Source organism: Aplidium turbinatum, chromosome 9 (assembly GCF_918807975.1).
Source record: "Aplidium turbinatum chromosome 9, kaAplTurb1.1, whole genome shotgun sequence".
NCBI lineage: Eukaryota > Metazoa > Chordata > Ascidiacea > Aplousobranchia > Polyclinidae > Aplidium > Aplidium turbinatum.
In genome coordinates, this window is record NC_137480.1 from 9,232,840 (window position 1) to 9,252,192 (window position 19,353).

Consider the following 19,353-nt stretch of genomic DNA (forward strand, 5'->3'; position numbering starts at 1 on the left):
GAGAAAAAAAAAATAGAACAAAGCCGAAATCGCTGATCACAGTTTTCTCAAACATTTTAAAATGTCTGGTAATGATCCTAAGAGTTTGCCAAAGTTGTTAATCGCACTTTCCGCAAACATTTTAAAAGGGTTAGCTAGGGTTTAGGGTTACTAGGAAAAGATCGAGATGAAAAAATTAAAAAACGTCGAAGTCGCTGATCGGAGTTTCTGCAAACAAACAAACTGAAAAGATCGAGAGAAAAAAGTAGAACAAAGCCGAAGTCGCTGATTGCAGTTTCCGCAAACATTTAAAAAGGGTTAGGGTTGATCGGAGTTTCCGCAAACATTTAAAATTTTCGGTAATGATCCTAAGAGTTTCTGTTTGTTTGCGGAAACTGCGATCAGCGACTTCGGCTTTTTAAAAAATTTTCTCTCGATCTTTTCAGGGTACGAATTGTTCAGGGTACAAATTTGGGTGCATCATGAAAAGATTGAGAATAAAATACAACAGAGCCGAAGTCGCTGATTGGATTTGCCGCAAACATTTCAAGATTTTTCCCTTGAAAAGATCAAGAGAAAAAATACAGAAGCGACGAAGTCGCTGATCAGAGTTGCCGTTCTTTCAGAGTTCTTTTTTTTGTTATACCAATAGCCTATCCATAGTTTTTTTTATGAATTTCGAGTAGGTTTTTAATCTTTATTGCTTGTGCAGCCATACTTTAGTATCACATAGAAGCAGAAGTTTTGTTTTGCAAATTCTTATAATGCCATCTAATCGTTTTGGAGGATCAGGTCGATATTATCATGGAAACTCTGATAGCAGAAACAAAGTTGGTCATCCTTCACCTTTTTCTAAAAGGAATGATCCAAAACCAGTTAAAGATGATAAGATAAAGATAGAGAATCCTGTTCTGAAATCACCAGACATGAATAGGCCAACTCCCGTTGTACCAGAGAAGTTTAAACCAGCAGAAGACAGCAATGCTACAGGTGATAACCAAGGTTGGTACATATTGATGTTTGCTTGTTTAATGTTTTGTTTATGTTGAGCGTCTGCTAAACTGAAGTTTTAAAGAAATTTAGCTGGATGCCTCATTACTAGGGCAAGTTTTTGTTGCACTAAAAACATGAGAAAGTTGCACTTAATTTTAACAAAAGTTGCAGTAAAAAGTTGCATTTATTTATTTACCTTTTTACCATTCATTTACTTCGAAAGACTAGACACAACCTGTTTCCGTTTATGCGGGCTTGGCCAAAAGCCAAGTCATACTTCCACTTCTAATTTAGTTCGGGCGCTGTCGTGCTTGGCTGAGGTTGTTGAACTTCTAGCTTGCAAGCAAACTGTTGCGTCATAGATAACATTGAGACGCAGCTAATCCATCACATAGCTTTTGTTGTGCAAATCAAAGAGAATAGAACCATACTGTACTAGAAACAGTTTTATAGCATGTTTTTTAAATCACTCCTTTACATTTTGCTCAATACTTGATAAAAGTTGCAGTAAAAAGTTGCATGAAAAATAGAAAAAAGTTGCAAAAAGTTGCAATATAAAATTCCTACAAACAGCTTAAAACATCATACTACATAAATTCTGAGTATTTAGGAAGCTGCCGGAAGCTGTAAAAAAAAGTTGCAAAAACTTGCCCTACTCATTACTTATTAAGAGCCTGCACTTGGCTGTGTCTCAGCAAAACAATTGAAGGCATGCCAGAAGGTGGACATAAAGATTGGTTTCTGTGTCTGGTGATCTCTACTGTAATCTTCAACCACCGGGGCGACGTAACCTTCAATATGATACAACACATTAGAAAAATTGAATGCATGTGGAATATTGTGGATGTGTAATGTATTTTAGATTCCTAGTTCATTAAAGATTATGGTTTGTGATTTCAGCTGCAAAAATGCCATTTCATGAACGCAAATTCACACAGCGAAGTCGTCTTTTTATTGGAAATTTACCTTTGGATATGACAGAAGAGGAATTCAAGAAACTATTCAGTTCTTTTGGAGAAATTTCTGAAACTTTTGTGAATGCAGATAAAGGCTTTGGTTTTGTTCGCTTGGTAGGTAATGTCATGCAATTGTTAAATATTACCTACCTTCCATTGAAAAAATTCGTCAAATAATTTTTTTTTTCAGGACACAAGAGCTAATGCTGAAAAGGCAAAGTGGGAGCTGGATGGAATGGCCTTGAAAGGAAGACAGTTAAGAGTTCGATTTGCAACACATGGTGCTGCTTTAAGTGTAAAGAATATATCCCCTCATGTAAGTCCATTGCTTTACACTAATAAATTTGAAAGTATGCTTAATTCAACAGAGATTTCAACTTTCTTTGTAGAGGTCCAGCATTGATTGTGAGAAGTTGCGAGCTTGCTTGAAAGATTTTTATCATATTTCTGTGATTGTCTTTTCTTTGTGTTAATATATTATTTTTGTACTGTACTTAAAGTGTTTAATTAAATAAAAGCATTATCTGTATATTACGCTTTGTAATGAAAACATCGTTTGGAAATATATTTCTTGTTGGCTTGATTAAAAGTACTTTTTGTCACCATTAAGTTTCCTGTAGATACTGCGCTGTTTTTTATTCGTTTTTTCAATACCTCCAGGTTTCTAATGAACTTCTGGAGGAAGCATTTTCTCAGTTCGGCCAAGTAGAACGAGCTGTTGTTATTGTCGATGATAGGGGGAGATCAACCGAACGTGGCATTGTTGAGTTTGCCAGAAAATCTTCTGCAACAAAAGCATTGCAGCAAATCAGAGTAAGAGCTATCTTTTTTACAGTGTTGCTTTCAGAGATGTTGTTTCCACTTTTACATACCGTGAAAGGAAAGCAAAATTCGTTTTATTTTGTTAGGTTACTACCGGGGGTTACTACTTTAATTTTTCTCAACTAAGACTAAAAATAACAATATCAGAAATGTCTCTTTGTATGCATTGGTGACAAACAAAACAAAAGGTTAAAAAACGTTTTTTTACATGACCTTGACCGGTGTAACACTAAACGGTTTGTGGATGCTTTTTTATATAACTTATAGATCCTGTATCATGCAGGATGGTTGTTTTCTTCTCACAACATCTCCTAGAGCATTACTGGTCTCTCCTCTTGATCAAGAAGATAGTGAAGATGGACTACCTGAAAGAAACCTTCAAAAAGGCCCTAATTATTTCCAGTCAGTATTTATTTTATTCACTGCTTGAAGTTGCTTGTTGGATCCGTTAAGTGCCCGTCTTCTAGTTCTTTGGACGTGATGTGTGTTACTGGCTCAAAATTGGACAGTAATATAAAATAATATTGTTGTTCTTGCAATTATAAATAAGGGCAATTACCATACCATATTCAACATTGTAAGATGCAGTGTTGTTTTTGTTGTACTGTTTCTGTAAAAGCTGTTATTGTAACTGTTATTGTAAAAGCTTCTGTAAACTGTAAAAGAAGTTGTAAGACGTAAGTATGGAATAGGGATATAAGCCAAAGATTATTAGTATTTTGAATTTAACTTTCAGTTTAGCCAAAGCCTCATTTAAAATTCGAAATTAACAATGTTTTTAATATGCATTAGAGAGCGCGAAGCACCTCCCCGATTTGCAACAACTGGTACTTTTGAAGAAGAATTTGCTCGGCGATGGAAAGCTTTGGATGACTTAGAGAAGCATCAGCGTGACCAACTGGAGAAAAACATTCAGTCGGCAAGAGAAAAACTTGAAATGGAAATGGAAAACGCAATTCATGAACACAGAAATATGCTCATGAAGCAAGGTAGGGTCTAGCTGCAAAACGAAATAGATTTGAGATTTTATCTAACTTTTTTAAAAACTGATTGTTGCATAGAGTAAGAAAATAATGCGTTCAGAAAAAGTTGGAAAACCACTGTTAGATCTCTAGTACTAAAGTTCAGGTTTAATCTTTTTTATGCACATAATTTTGACACTAAAAATTAAAAGCTTCCTAGTTTTTGAGATGTTTTCTGAACCAGATGAACCATTCGCAAAGTTTCTTCATTTGGGGCTTTTTTAACAACCGTGCTACTACACAAACTATTTTTCATCGGATGCATTGCCAACAAAAACAATATCACTACATTGTACTAATATCAATTGTTTTAAAATGAAAAACGCATTTTGCTTTTAAGGTATTTTCTGTCTATCTGGAGCTTGAAGGAGCATTGAAAGCAAAATGCATTTTTTAGAAATACAATTGAGAGTACAGTATGATACACTGGTATACTAATGATGGTTTTATAAGCAATGTGCCGATGCTCATGCAAACCGCTTCCAGCTACGGGTTCGCCTGGGTTAGGCAAACTTTGTTTTATTATGATTAGACCAATCCTTCATTCGCGTACAGCCGTACATATTCTTAATCAAATTCATCATTGTGATGAAAGGAATAGTTCCAAACTACCCATTAACAATATTAAGAGTTAGCAAGGTGTTGTTTTTGTTTTGCAAATGCTCAATTCACTGAAGAACTAATGAGACGACAAGAAGAGCTACAAAGATTGGAAGATGCCCGTAAAAGAGAATTGGAGCGCCGACAACAGCTCGAAATTCAGTGAGTGTACTCATCTACAACTCATAATTCATTTATCGTTTTGGTAGAATTTATTTGATGCCTTGCATATGAACAAACTCTTAATTTAAACAATGGTACTGCAGTTTTGCATTCATCAAATGCTGGCATTTGCAGTTTGCACACCAATCTAACCTCTTAGGCTCTTGTGTAATTTATTACGAACCGATTTCGCTATAGTAATAGCATCTTCAGCTAGCACATGTAAAAAAGAAAATTTGAAACATACGTAAAACGAACAAATAAAGCTACGGTAACTCCGATATTATCAACACTGTATATTATAATGTATATACAGTAGGCTAGTTGGTGGTCACAAACTTAAAGTTCGAAGTTTTACAAATGCGGTGGTTAACGTCTAGAAACTCAACATTTTTATCGGTTTGGGAGGTGTTGATTGAAATGACTGAAATCAGCTGATTTCAGTCATGCGACTCAGCAGTCAGCACGTGATATTCTGACCGATCTACTCGAAAGATTTTTGATACAAAGAAAATTAAGTGAATGTATCGCCACAAGCAGCGTGGCCTAATGGGTTAAGGTTAGGGCAAGGGAATAGTCATCATTTCGATTGTGTGGGTTCGATTTCCACCCTCTGCTAATGTTCTTTCTTCTTCTGCAACTGAACTGAGTGCAAGAAGGATCTTAATGACTATAATCAATTGAGTTTATAAGGAAAATTGTCCTACCTTTCTTAACCAATGCGCCGCGGCGCAATGGTGGTAGCTGGTTCGCACGGAAAACTGTCCTATGTTAAAGTGCCTACCGTTGATTTCTCTGAAAGTAAGTTTCGAGTTTTGAAACGCTGTAATTAAGCTGTGTTTTATCAATTCTGTGGTCTTTTAATTTAAAACGATAATGAACATCTGACTAACACTTCGTTGGGTAAAGCCATAGCTTGTCTCAAGAACACTTTAGGAGGACGAATGAACGAAGATTAGTTCTGCACAGTGTTCTCGTCACAAGCAATCTCAGCCAGGAATGTCAAAGGCAGAAACCCAAACTATGGCCGGCTGGCCATGTCATGCAAATTTCAATTTCTGCGCAATCAATTTTTAGGCAAACTTTGTAAATTTATTCTTTATTTTGAGATGTTTAGGTTTGATGAATTTATTTTTCTTCAAAATTCTCAATTGATTCTCTGCTATTTTAAAGCTGACAAAAATTTTAACGCGATTTAAAGTTTTATAAAATTAACATACCAGAATCTAGGACCCCCTTAAAATGTCAGACTCGGTACGTATGTTGTCACTTTGTTGCCTTTTGTGCAGTGCGGTTGTGCAAATTGTTCTGTTGATGGCATACTAGAATTTTATAAGTCGTCATAAAGATATTATTGTTTAGGCGCGAAGAGGCAAGGAAAAAGGAAATGGAAGATTTGCAACTTAAGCAAGACTTACTAAGAGCCCAGATAGATGGGGTAATTATATTGCATTGTATATATACAATACACGTTGTATTAAAATAACAGAAAGCTGCTGTAGTTTATTGCGGGACTTCAGTTTGTTAATAAATGCTGTATGGAACCATCATTACATAAAAATGTTTGGGAAGTTGATCGGTACATACTGGTGTCCGACGTTTTTTTCGTAAATAGTTCTTCGTAAGCAATTCTTTGTAAACAACTCTTCGTAAAATTAATTCTTTGTAAAACAATTCTTCCCAAAGCATTTCTTCGTGCCGGAATGGCCCGTTTCGTACGTAACGTAGCAAATTATGTTGTTTTTGGGTGCATTCAACATCTGCTGACATTGAATCGACGCAAAATGGTAGATTTTTGCAATGTCACAGGCAGCAAAATCAGTCATTTTTACATTGATTCAACGTCTGCAGACGTTAAATCAACGTAAAAATGACAGTTTTTTTGTCTGGGGTGGGATTGTAGCATCGCTACTCGTTCTAGTGATTATTTACTGCGAAGCTGTTGCGGTTTGTATTTAAAAATGTTTTCCTGCTGCCGATCGCTAGTTCATCTAATGTTTTATATATCAATGCCGCATAAAAAGTTGCTCCCACGCGGAAATATGCGTGGGGGCCTGGCCCCCACGGCTTAGGCGCATATGGTTAAAATGATTAGTTTGGATCAACAAATGTGTGACCTACACTCCTACAGCTTAGATTGAAAGGAAATTATCGGGTAGGCTACCGTAGCCTAGTTATACCGACCAGCAAAAATTTGTTCCAAGAACCCAGTTAGCCTAACAGTTCATTTTTACATTGTAGTAACAGAATGAAAAGGCTAACCAAATGTGTGGCCTATCGTTTTAACGTCGCTAAACGTTGAAATCGTGTAGAAAAGGGTGCTTTTGCTGACTAGGATACGTTGAAACTGAGAAACATTCACAGGCCCTACGATACGTTGCATTTTTAAGATAATGTATTCAGACGTTGAATCAATGTACAAATGAAATGTTATGCTAAATGGGTTCTTGGAACAAATCGTAGGGCTTCTGTGAATGTTTCTCAGTTTCAAAGTATCCTAGTCAGCAAAAGCTCCCTTTTCTACACGATTTCAACGTTTAGCGACGTTAACACGATAGGCCACACATTTGTTTAGCCTTTTCATTCTGTTACTACAATGTAAAAATGAACTGTGTTCTTGGAACAATTTTTTGCTGGTCGGGATAACTAGGCTACGGTACCCGATAATTTCCTTTCAATCCAACCTGTAGGCCACACATTTGTTGGTCCAAACTAATCATTTTAACTATTGAAAAGTACTAACTTATAGACATAAACATGATCTATTTTATTTTATTTTTGTAACATTTTCTTTGTTTTATTTTTCCTTCATATCTTAAATTTTTCTGAAAGTGTTGCGACCGTGCCAAATTTCTTTCAATTCAATAACTTACTTCGGTCACAAGCACGTTTTAACGTTCGCGTTTTGTCGCTTTTACCTTTTTCTACACCTTTGCTATGTTAACGTATTGTTTTTGATATCATGATCAGAAAGAAAAACAACTGAACTGACATGACGAATTCAAGCACGTTTTAACGTTCGCGTTTTGTCGCTTCTACCTTTGCTATGTTGACGTGTATTGTTTTTCATATGATGGTCAGAAATAAAAACAACCGAACTGACATGACGAATTTTAATTTAATAATTCAAACATTTTCTTTTTATTCCTTTCTTCACGATTTCAACGTTTAGCGACGTTAAATCGATGTAAAAACGGCAATTATAATTAGGCTACGGTACCCGATAATTTCCTTTCAAAAATTTCAAAACCTCGCCGAATAGGGCACTCGCCGAAAAGGGCTCTCGCCGAATAGGGAACTCGCCGAATCGGACTAATCGAATCGGACTCGCCGAATCGGACTCGCCGAATAGTAGCAGACCCTCTTCGTGTATGCAATTGAGATTTGATGTATACGAAGACATGCTTTACGAAGAATTGTTTTACGGATTTCATTTCACCAACAACTATTTACGAACAATTGTTTTACGAACAACTGTTTACGAACAATTTGCCTATAACCGTGCATTCTCCGTTTATTTACTCGCTTGTATAAAATTTTTGCAGGGTTACAAAGGGGAACCTAATTTAGGCTTCAGAGGGGGGCTTCCAAGGCCAGGTTAGTGATCTATCTAAAGAAGTGTGAATATCTCCATTTTTGTTGATTATGTATTATTTTCGGCTAATGCATTCGTTAAACAAAAGGTTACAGCGGTCGCCCGAACAGCCCGCCCAATCCAGGAATGCTGCGTGATGCACTCGCAGCTCGTGAGATGATGTCAGGGCAAGGTGGACTTGGTCCTGCGCCGGTAAATCATCTTGTTTGATTCTCTATTATGACATAGGATAGCCTACGCTTTAAAGTTTTTCCTGAAAGTTGCTGTTGCATGATGTGACTTGTATAGATGCAAAATGTATTACATCGTCTGAGGGTTAGGGTTAGAGACACAAAGCCTGAACACTGTGAACAGTCGGGAATTGTTGCAGGGGAATAGCAATTCACTGCGCAATGTTGTGCTTCTGGCTCAGGTTTCTTCAAATGTTGACAGTAGGTTTGTTTAATCGTGAAGTACAGATTGTCGGAACTTTGTACGTGGATGTTATTTTTCAACACAAGCATGTCAACAGTCACTAGTACTGCGATGAGATATCCTGTGTATGTTTTGCATCCACAAGTTAAAATTGAAATTTTAGAAGTGAAACAGATCATGATTTTGCCATAAAAAAACTAATGCATGGTTTGTAAATACTTTATAATGGAGATAGCGGTACAATTTGTAGAAGTTGGGCCACAGGCAAAATTAGTTGACTACGTGCCGGTATTGAATCTGTCATTTTTTATCAACCGGTCCATGCGAATAGTCGTGTTCAACTACGACTATATAGGATTGCTTCAACCACCCCTTATATTTGCTTCCAGTATCTTACTTACTTACATTTCATCGTTGCTGGAATGGATGTATTGATAGGCTTTATAATTAATTATCCTACTTAGTTGTGTATTTGACGAAAAGCACAACTGTGAAGAAGTAATTTTAGGCAGCTGTGCGAACGGTATGGCTGAACAATAAAGTTATATGGCTTGTAATTGAGGTTAGTTTTAATCTTAGATGGACTCTACCGAGTCCGACTACAAACTATCAGCTGTTTGATGACATTATTTTTAAGATTGTTCGTAAAGTTATCAATCGATGAGTTTTCTTTATTTGGCAGTAACATTACGCAGGAGCTACTACAACTGTTTCTAACGAACAGCTTTTGCAATATTTTTGGTCTTTGTTCGATTTCAAATCAAAACGATTTCTCGAAAGACATAAAACGAAGGCGATATGTAACAGAATCTTCCATCTCAGAAAGCATGGAATGGGATGCTTTGTGTCATGTTCTCCATAGCACTATTCATTCAAGCTAATTATAAAAATAATATTGAGGATTAATACCAACATTATCCAAGAGTGTTTAAAATATGTAGACTACTTTTCATAATGAAATTTTATCTCGTGTGAAAAATTTCATTTTGAACCACTTTTCTTTTGATAAAAGTTCTTTTGAACAGCTTCCTTAGTGGCTATTTAACAAGGTGAGATATTTCTTAGATTAGTAACTGGTTGACATAACGGACAGGTTGAAAAACCATGTTTGCATATCTGCAGAGCAAGCTTCAGGCTTAGTAAAGGTGTCATTTCAACTTTTGTCTTGTCTATCTGAGGCAATTCTATTACTGTTGTATTATTGTGAAAGCGACTCAGTGAGATTCGTGGTTTGTCCTTTACCTGGAGAACTGTTATTTTGTTTGTCACGTAGTAGAACATATCGTAAGAAATAATAAGGTTACTGGTCAGGGCAAGCAAAAGACTGACAAGTTGGAAATTCATGTGATTATGTAAACAGGGATTACAGTATATGTTATAGAGGTTATAATATGAGGATTGAGGAGAGGTTTCTAGTTTAGGATTCAAAAAGTAAAACTCAATCTTAGGTCAAAACTTCCATGTACGGCGGCAAATCTGTGTGATATTTCATAAAATTTGGAAATGATATTTATTTTGTTTTTTTGCTTCAAGTCATGTTCCAGTTTTTATGTAAATATCCTATCGTTGCCTTTCTGTCACAGTTATATTCTTTTGACTTGTTTACTGGACGATAGAATACTTTAGTAGGCTACTCGTGAGAAAGTTCGTTAAAACTCGACTTTTCTTATTAGCCAGGTAAATGTTCTTGCTAGCCATTAGTGGCATTGCCGAGACTTAGCTAGCTGCTGCTCTCGAATTTATTTTTATCGCATTTAATGTTAAACGACCAGCTTCTTCTAAGTCTTGGTGTATGTTGTGTAGGTATGTTTTCTAGCTTACCTCATCATCTGAGGAAGATCAATTGTAATATTGACGTTAACCACGCAGAATTCCTGTGACACAATGCATGTCTAGTTTACTGTGATAAAGTGATGTTTCAAATCAAATATTTGTAAACTTTACATTGCACACTGTAACGATGAAAGAGTGGTTGCCCGATTTATAATGAATATTGCAGTGTAATATCAGTATTTACAGTGTAATATCATTATCAGTATTTACACCAAGATGTAAGTCAATCTCTTGGGAAGTGTGATTATTTGACTGTTGTAGTGAAACTGAACAATCACCAATACATCCAATGTATTGACTAAAGAAGAAAAACAAACATAGCAAATAGTGTTGTATTTTTTTGTCCAACAATGAGATTCGCCAAGAGGTTGCCTACTTAAGGGTCATGCGATTAGCTTTTATTGCAAATTTATACAGTGTTCCAAATTAAATGCCTTTGATTTGGAATTACACCACAAAGAAGTTATATTCTTAGCTTTTTTCAGATCATGAAACTTTATGTTTTGTTGTTTGATTGGTTTGAATATATATACATTATACAGTATATATTTTTAAGTGTCTATGATTTGCTACACCAGATTAATTTATGACAGAGAGAAGTAGTTTTCCAGAGCAAAACAATTTTTTTACCAATACCATAGTGCTCTAATGACGCAATCCATAAAGCCACTATACCCGGATGGTGCGAGACTGGGTATTTTCGTGTCTGTGGTTGCGCTTGCTGTGCACACATAACAAAGTTCAATTTCTCACTCGTACCAAAGCAAAGTTAAATAGGTGTCATGTATTTCTTACAACTTGGACGCATGTCTAAATAAAAGTCTTAAGATTAATTAGATCAGTTTGGCAGGCTATCAGCAATCAGCATACTTTAAGGAGAGCACGTCTTTTAGATGCAAACAGTTAGGCGCCGGTCGAATAGGCATCCACACTGGCGTCAGGATATTTAGGTGCGGAGCAATGTAGCGCCCTGTCATTTAGGTGCTATTGCTAGTAAAATTTGCAGACTATATCAGCTTGGCAGGTAGGGCAATGCTTTTTACGCAAAATGAACAGAAAAATATATTATTTTGTTAATGCGCGTGCATTTGTTTGTTGTTAGTCATGGCTTCAATGAGCTATTTTATCCGACAATGCTTTTCCCACAAAATCTTACATTGAATAGAAAAATATATTGTTGTTTTAATGCGCATGTTCAGCATTTATTTGTTGTTTGTCCAGGTTTGCGTCGGCGAAAGCTTTATCAATAAATTATTCAAGTTTCCGAACATTACTGAGTTCACTTTTAGTTAAGTCAAATAAGATCTACACTAAACAATAATAAACATCAGTAAAAAACATACCATAACCTATATTCAAGCGGGTGGTAAAAATTTTGGTGTGCAGTGCCTGACTATGCAAGTCCAGCAAAGAACCCCTTAGCTAGCTCTTTTGTTTGAAAAGGTACATGAGGAGGTGTAATGATGAAGATTTTTATTAAACAATTAATAAATACGGAAAATGCGCAATTAAACACTGCAAATGCTAAAACAACCTGCCTAAAAAACACAATGAACATGCAAATGATATAATCTGCAGACTTTACAAGGAATAGCACCTAAATGACCGGGTGCCACAGTGCTCAGCACCTAAATATCCTGACGCCACAGTGTGCGCGCCTATTGACCGGTGCCTAACTGTCTGCACCTAAAAGATGTGGACAGCACTTTAAGTGTACGTCTCCTGGCATTCTGCATTTAATCCTGTACCCATCTACGTCATGTTAAAAGAGAAATTTAAGTTTCTCTGAAAAAAAATTAACAAAAAAATTTCATATGCAATTATCCATGTGTACTGTACAGTACATATGTATAAGAGCATACATGCATTATTTAACATAAAAATACTGTGAGAAGTGCTCACGGCCATAAATGATGGCGCATTGCATCCAATATTGACACTCTTCATTTAGATAGGCTATTGAACTTCACTATGCTAGCATTGTAAGCAATATTTCTGAACAGAGCAACCTTAACAACAGAAACACGAAATCACCAAGTTACGCTTCATTCGGATGAAGTCATTTCGATGGTGTGATAAAACTTGTGGACCGATACCAGGGCATTCAATGTTGGTTATAGACAAAGTGGGAATATCTAGGGGAAATCTTTGGCTGTAATGGTCTGTTAGATTACTGAAAACATGATGATAATGACATATTAAGTTGCTTGATATGTATTCTATGAAAATAGTTTGATCAATTATAAAAAAATATTGATATGATTCTGTTGTGATCTATGTCTTGCTAGACAGCACTACCTGTTTTTGTCAGAAAATATAGAAAAAATGTTGGTGTGTTGCATGCCACTTTGCAGCTATCTCCATACCATTGATATGGGGTTTGTTTGGCCAGTGCTGTGCACTGTGCAGTGGTATATGTACTTTAAGTATGGATGATAAAAAGTAATAAATATATTAGCATAGGTATAATATGTCAAGTTGTGTTTTTTCTGTGATATAACAAAGAAAAGTTATGCAGTACTATTCGTTCTACGAGTTGTCTTGTTTTTCAATCATGCTACTAGTAGTCTGATTATACACAAAATAATTGTAGCGTGACTAAATTTTACAATCACAATTATCAACTGCTTACATTTTGTATTTTTCTAACATTTTGTTTCATGTTTGTTCCACAATCTACGATGACGACTTTGATGAATGTGTTCCCTGAATTTCAATACGATAGTCACGCTTTGATCAAAATCGACCCATGATGGGTGGTCGACCTGGAACCAATCCTCCTATGAGCCAGCAAGTTGGTATGGATAGGGGTTATGGGCCGCCACCCCCTAATCCTGGTCAACGCCGTAGCTACGGTGAAATGGATTATGATGGGCCAAAACGACGAAGATATTAACCATGACTTCATAGAAAGCGCAGCCTCAGTAAAATGGTGTGGCACGAAAACACTATAGTTTTAATTGTACTGAAACTCCATGCAACTACTGCCTGACTGTAAATACAAGAACACAGACTTTTTATACGTTCTGCCAACGTTGGCGGACCTTTCAAACAGCGTAAGTCAGAAATGAATGCTTGTTCTGTAACTAGCTTTAAATGCGAGTTTGTGCAAATATGTCAAGATCAGGAAACTGAGAAAATGTTGAGAACATGATTGATGTGAGCATAAACTTATGAACTGGTTATTAAACTTGTCAAGGCGTTAACTCAAATGTGAACCACCTTTCAATGGTTTTCTAATCTTTAACATACTTCTGTTTTTTTATCCTAGTTGTTTAATCTTTAGTATCTTGTGGTGCATTAATACGACTTTCAAGTTAGCAAAAATACTTAGTGTTGAAAATTCAATTCGGAGACCTTCAAAATCCACATAAGCTCATATAAAATAATATTGATATGATGTGAGTTAGTGAGTATATGGAAAGCAGAGGCCATTGTGCAAATATTGCTTCAAATCTGTTTTAAGCCATTGGAATGAAATCACCAATGTAAATAGTAAAAAGTCTGTGAAAGCAGATGACCACAGAATGTATTTAGCGCGATTGTTTTCCACTTTCTGGAATTTACCTGCCGAATTGAATGAGGTGGGCTTGAAATGAACTGTCAGTGATTCAAATCAAGAGCTGGAATTATAGCTTCGTGTTTTGTTACGGTAGTACCGTGCTGTAATGCTGTATCTTAGGCTGTTGGTTTATTTAAACTGTGGTATGATTTGCATTGCTCATCTGTCAATGTTGAAAAACGAAAAAGTAAGCTGCGTTACTTTGCTCATGTTTTGAATGCCCTTCCTTCAGATACTCTCAAAGCAAATAAAATTTGTCCGAAACTGAAACAGAAGTGCAGCTGCATTTTACACTGCTGCAGGGTTGTGTTTGGTGATCTTGTATCTGGCATTGTGCAGTTACTAAGGAGTTATTTAGTGGAATTTATTCAATTTTCTTGATTTCTACTGAAAGATGTACTTATAGTGGTTTTGTCCCACTTCCATTTTGTTACATTCAAGTTTTGGCTGAAGATGTTCTTTAGCAGGACTATATTCAGCTACTAGCTATGCTTTGGCTATGAATTTGTTCTGTCCTCAGCGTTTATGATCAGTGATGATACCCAACCGGTTTATTCGAACCAGTTGTAGGAGCAGGGTAGCAGAACGCACAGAAATTTGGGTTTGTAAACTGACACTGATTCTGAACTGTGGTTTAGTCCATAAAATTGTGCTAGTATAGATTATTATGATGTATCTCACGGATATTGAATGCAGTCGTTAAGTGATGTTGTACCATACAAATGAAACCCATAGCCTACCATCATCCAATGTTAGAAACACAATTATGATTACTTGGCTGTGTGCAATTTTGTGATTTTAACACACCATAGCCATGGTTTGTCAATAGGAATTTACCGTATGGTAGGTAATTGTGGAATGGCCTGTTTCGGTGAGTCCGATTCGGTGAGTCCGATCCCTATTCGATGATTTTTTCAACTTTTTTTTTTAAATTATCGGGTACCATAGCTTAATTATCATTGCCGTTTTAGGGTTAGGGGGTAGGATTAGGGGTTAGGAACTCACCGAATCGGACTCACCAAATAGTAGCAGACCTAGGTAATTGACCAGCTGTTTGTGATGAAATCAAGCATTAAAAATATGCAGTGATCAAGGAAAGGGATTGCAAACTGACGAGAGAACTTGCACACTATTTGCTCTGAGAAAATGTGTTGGACATACAAAACATGAGTAAAGTACCGTACTAGCAATCATAATCTGATTCTTAAGACCTTTGGTCGTATATTCTTTGTAGCAATGGTGACCAAAAGATTTTTACCAATGTCAAGTCTACTCGCAAATCTGGACTGAGCAGAATGTAAAAAAGAATACTCTGAAAACCCAAATTGAATCACGGAAACTGCATTAACATGAATGATATTACAGTAGGGTAGTCACACTAGTCAACAACTTTGTTTCAACTTTAACAGAGACGTGTTTTCAATCATAGTCAACTTTTACAATTTTTACCACAGCAAAAGTTGATTTTTCAAGTGTTTGTAATTCATACCCTAGCTTGTATGTATTGTAAACACAACTATTTTGCATGAAAGACGTTGGTTGGCATTAATCAGAAAAAAAATGCAGTTTTAATTGATTTTATTAAGTGGATGACAATGTTTTTTCATTTGTAGCAATGCTTGTATGGTCACCTAGGAACTTACCTTATGTTTTCTCAAAAATTTACCTCAGATTTACTTGCTCACATTGTCCACATTGGTTGAAAATTTACATGAGTGCACATAACTGTGTAAAGCTTGTCGACAGTGTAAAGTTTTCAGTTGACATAAAAAAAGCTTGAAGCAAAAAGCTCTTTCTGCACAGTGCACACCTAATATGGATTTAATAAATAAAGGATTGTCAATGATGCGATTTATTGTTGTCTAGTAACGATCTTACATTTCACTGAGCATTTATCTTTGTAGTAGTCATAAAATACAGACTGAAACCAGTGCAAAGCTTTATTGATTGAGAAAAAAAGAACAGCTACGGTACTAGTTTGGTGAGGTATGAAGATGAAAGACCTTAGTTTTGCCAATATATTTTTTTAGCCATCTCACTTGCACAGCTACTTGTTCATACAATACAACTTAAATGCTACATACTTGAGTAAATATAAAATGGGGCTAAAAGTGAGAGTCAAGGTTTTTCATGTTGGTAGTTTTTGCCTTCCTCTAACCCCTTGATCTCCAACCTGTGTGTCGTGATCCCATGTGGGGTCAGCTAAACTTTTTGTGGAGTTGCCATAACTGATATGACTGCGGTTTTAGTCCAATTTATGTGTACTTAGCTTGAAATATTTTTCTCCATACTAGAAAACAAAATGGAGTTGCTTCTTAAAAAGGTTGGAGACTATTGCTCAAAGCGAATGCCTGATTAATCAAACTATAATAACGCTTGATAAAGAAAAATGTCCACTTCCAGAGCACAGCACATGTGGTCAGAAAGCAAATTATATATGTGCTTTGGCATAATTTGTTGTAAGAAACAGTTTGAAACAATGTTTGCTGGTAACAAAAACAATTTTTACCAAGAACTTTGCATGTTCCTGCAAAGACGCGTTTAAAAAAAAAAGCTGTTCATTGTGTATAGTGAGACAGTGTAAGGACCACACAGGACAGCTTAACGTTTCGGTGCATGAGTTTTTGGTTGGGGCAGGGTGGGATCTGGTCCTGAAGCATATTAAAATTACAGGTGGTTTATTGGGATTAATGCAAAAAAAATGTAAGCTAGAAAATGCAGCAAAGTTGTATTCAATATCTGAAACATAAATGCAAAAATGTGATTGAGTCAGTGTCAGTTCACCTCCAATCAAAGTTCATGCTCTCATGAAAGCGGCAGCATGCTTTGGACATGAATATTGAAGTTGTTTCTACAATCTTTGTAAAGAAGCACAGGTATTGAATATTTTTTATTTCACTAGATCGGGGTGGTCCAAGACTGCGAACATGAAGGGCCACATTAGGGTCTGAGAAAAACTTCATGGGCCGCATAGTGAGAAATGATAACGCGTTGCTGAAAGTAGAAACGTTGTTAAATAAAAACTTAACTAGGTTGCGATTTTGAACTTCTTTTCTATAAATTTCGATCTGTTTTAGCTACAGTCTTACTGTTCGCAGGCTATGAACATTAACAAATCTTGTCGCTGACAAAATACAGTTGCAATGAAAGGACTGAGTTTGCTGTTCTGATCGACCTAATGTTTTGCTGCAGGCCTAACTCACTTTTTAATTTCTGCTTGCAACTGAAAAAGTGATTTTCAGCTAGTAAAAAAGATGCGATACATAACACGTCAACAAATTAGCAAACCAAAACAATTTATTGTTTTTTGCTTTTGCATATAGTGTCATATAGTTTTTTCTGCTTTTGCATATATAATCGCACACTCTTTTACAATCTCCCCATCTCGAAAAGCTTTTCCATGTTTGGCGAGCGTTAGCGCAACTTCGTATGAAGCTTTAAGGTCTGCAGTTGATTCGGGTTTGGAAAAACCAATAATAATTTTTTTTTGCTTGGAATAATTGCCCTTTAACTTTTTCAAAATTGCTTTCCTAGAAGTTCCATGGTATTGGCCATATTTTTTTCTCATGCATGGTGCTGTAATGACGCTTTAAATTAAACTCTTAAGGCACTGAAATAACTTGCAAGCAAACCAGACACTGTGGTTTACCATTGCTATTGGCAAAAAAATACCTTTTCTCCCAAGTAGGATTGAACTCTCTGTTTTCCTCTGACACTTTTCTTTTGACACTCATGCTTTTAGTAAACTTTTTCCCTTGACTAAATAAATGAGTTGCAGCTAATTTACAACCAAATTCGAGAGTGTACTCTGTGCTAGCAACAAAAGCAAAATATCAACGCACGTTTGTGTCGTCACAAACTGACATTGTTCCCTCATAGTTACCTATTGACCCGATTATGCGCGACTTATTTAGAGTTGTGGCGAATGTAATGTATTTTTAAAACGTAGGTGTATTTTTAGGGTCTGCTACTATTCGGCGAGTCCGATTCGGCGAGTCCAATTCGGCTAGTCCAATTTTTTTTTTAAATTATTGGGTACCGTAGCCTAATTATCATTGCCGCTTTTACATCGTTTTAACGTCGCTAAACGCTGAAATAAGACCCTAACCCCACTCCAACCCCTAAAACGGCAATGATAATTAGGCTACGGTACCCAATAATTTTAAAAAAAAAATTCAAAAATCGACGATTAGGAAACTCGCCGAATTGGACTCGCCGAAACGGGCCATTCCGGTACTTTTAAACCTTGGATTTAGCACTGATAATTCCGGCCTGCACAAAGTGTTTGCATGCGGCCCGCGTGCCAGGGTTTGGACCACCCTACACTAGATGAATAGTTTTGCTTAAATTACGTTTTATCATTGTATAACGTTTTATCATTGTATAATGCATGTCTTTTTTACAGAAAATGTAAGAAATCAGTTTTTTGTCTTATTGTGTGATGGTTTCACCTCGAATTGTCAGTATGAGTCAATATTTTAGAGTGTAGGCTACATTTTCTCCTAGTTTCATGATACTATTGTGATGGATATTGCTCTCATTATCCATATCTGAGTTTGTAGATGTGTACTCCAATGGCTCTTTGCACTGTACAAATTAAAACACAGGTTTTTTGTGTTGTGCGTTGGTACTGTAATAAAATTACTTGAAGTAATGACTTAAACAAGTCACTCTATTGTCTAAAAAGTCCATTAAATAGGGTAACTAACAAATTATCTTCCTGTGTTACAGCAGTGTGGCATGTCAACAAAGAAATGATTTGTTTTACAGCAATGAGCAAACATCAGACGAACTACTGGCAATTGAAAAACATCTTTCGGCTTTGTGTTCGTGTGTCAAACATTTTTGAACTAAAAATACAAGTATTCTGACAGTATTCCGAAGTATTCTGACAACAATAGGCTATATCTTGAAACATTTTGACTTTTGAGAGTGGATTTTGTTGTAACTTAAATTTGTTTTTCTTTTTGCCTTGAAGTATCTACTTTTCGAATTACTTTTTTGTGAAAGTTTTTTCCTAGAACACAACAAATAGTGCTGTGTTGGGCTTGATCCTTAAGTTTTTTTTTTTTAAATCATGATTGGTTTGTAGGCTGTCCGCACTAAATTGTTGTACTAAACGACATTTTATTCAAACGTCTTCCATTGTTCTTGTCGGCAACTATGTTGGTCTTTGCTTTTGTTTGTATTCTGTAAGTTACTGAAACAAAGTTGTTTTGTTTTCTTTTCAATTGGCAGTCAAATTACTTTCCCGTAGTTTCTTAATATGTTGACGATAAAATGCATGTGGTAAATTTTGAGATAGTCAAGAGTATTTCATCCACTATCATAGTCGGCTGCATAGCCGAGTGGTGAGAGCCATGGGAAGGCAATCGAAAGGGCGCTGGTTCGACACCGCACAAGAGCATGTGGCTG

General features: G+C 36.2%; 1 protein-coding gene across 3 annotated transcripts in view; it reads left to right on the top strand.

The window, feature by feature from the left end:
* Positions 1–702: 702 nt before the first annotated feature.
* Positions 703–19,353, top strand: part of LOC145776935 (paraspeckle component 1-like) — a 51,233-nt gene continuing 32,582 nt past the window's right edge. Inside the window, exons 1-11 of one of the 3 annotated variants that reach the window (XM_082588177.1) lie at positions 703–981; positions 1,873–2,042; positions 2,119–2,244; positions 2,589–2,741; positions 3,034–3,152; positions 3,543–3,739; positions 4,450–4,534; positions 5,897–5,972; positions 8,080–8,131; positions 8,218–8,321; positions 13,102–15,865. In XM_082588177.1, the coding sequence (XP_082444303.1) occupies positions 744–981; positions 1,873–2,042; positions 2,119–2,244; positions 2,589–2,741; positions 3,034–3,152; positions 3,543–3,739; positions 4,450–4,534; positions 5,897–5,972; positions 8,080–8,131; positions 8,218–8,321; positions 13,102–13,272 (1,491 nt within the window). In that variant the 5' untranslated portion in view covers positions 703–743 and the 3' untranslated portion in view covers positions 13,273–15,865. Of the gene's footprint in view, positions 982–1,872; positions 2,043–2,118; positions 2,245–2,588; positions 2,742–3,033; positions 3,153–3,542; positions 3,740–4,449; positions 4,535–5,896; positions 5,973–8,079; positions 8,132–8,217; positions 8,322–13,101; positions 15,866–19,353 lie in introns of those variants that run through there. The other 2 variants (XM_082588178.1, XR_014290292.1) reach the window with 2 other exon arrangements.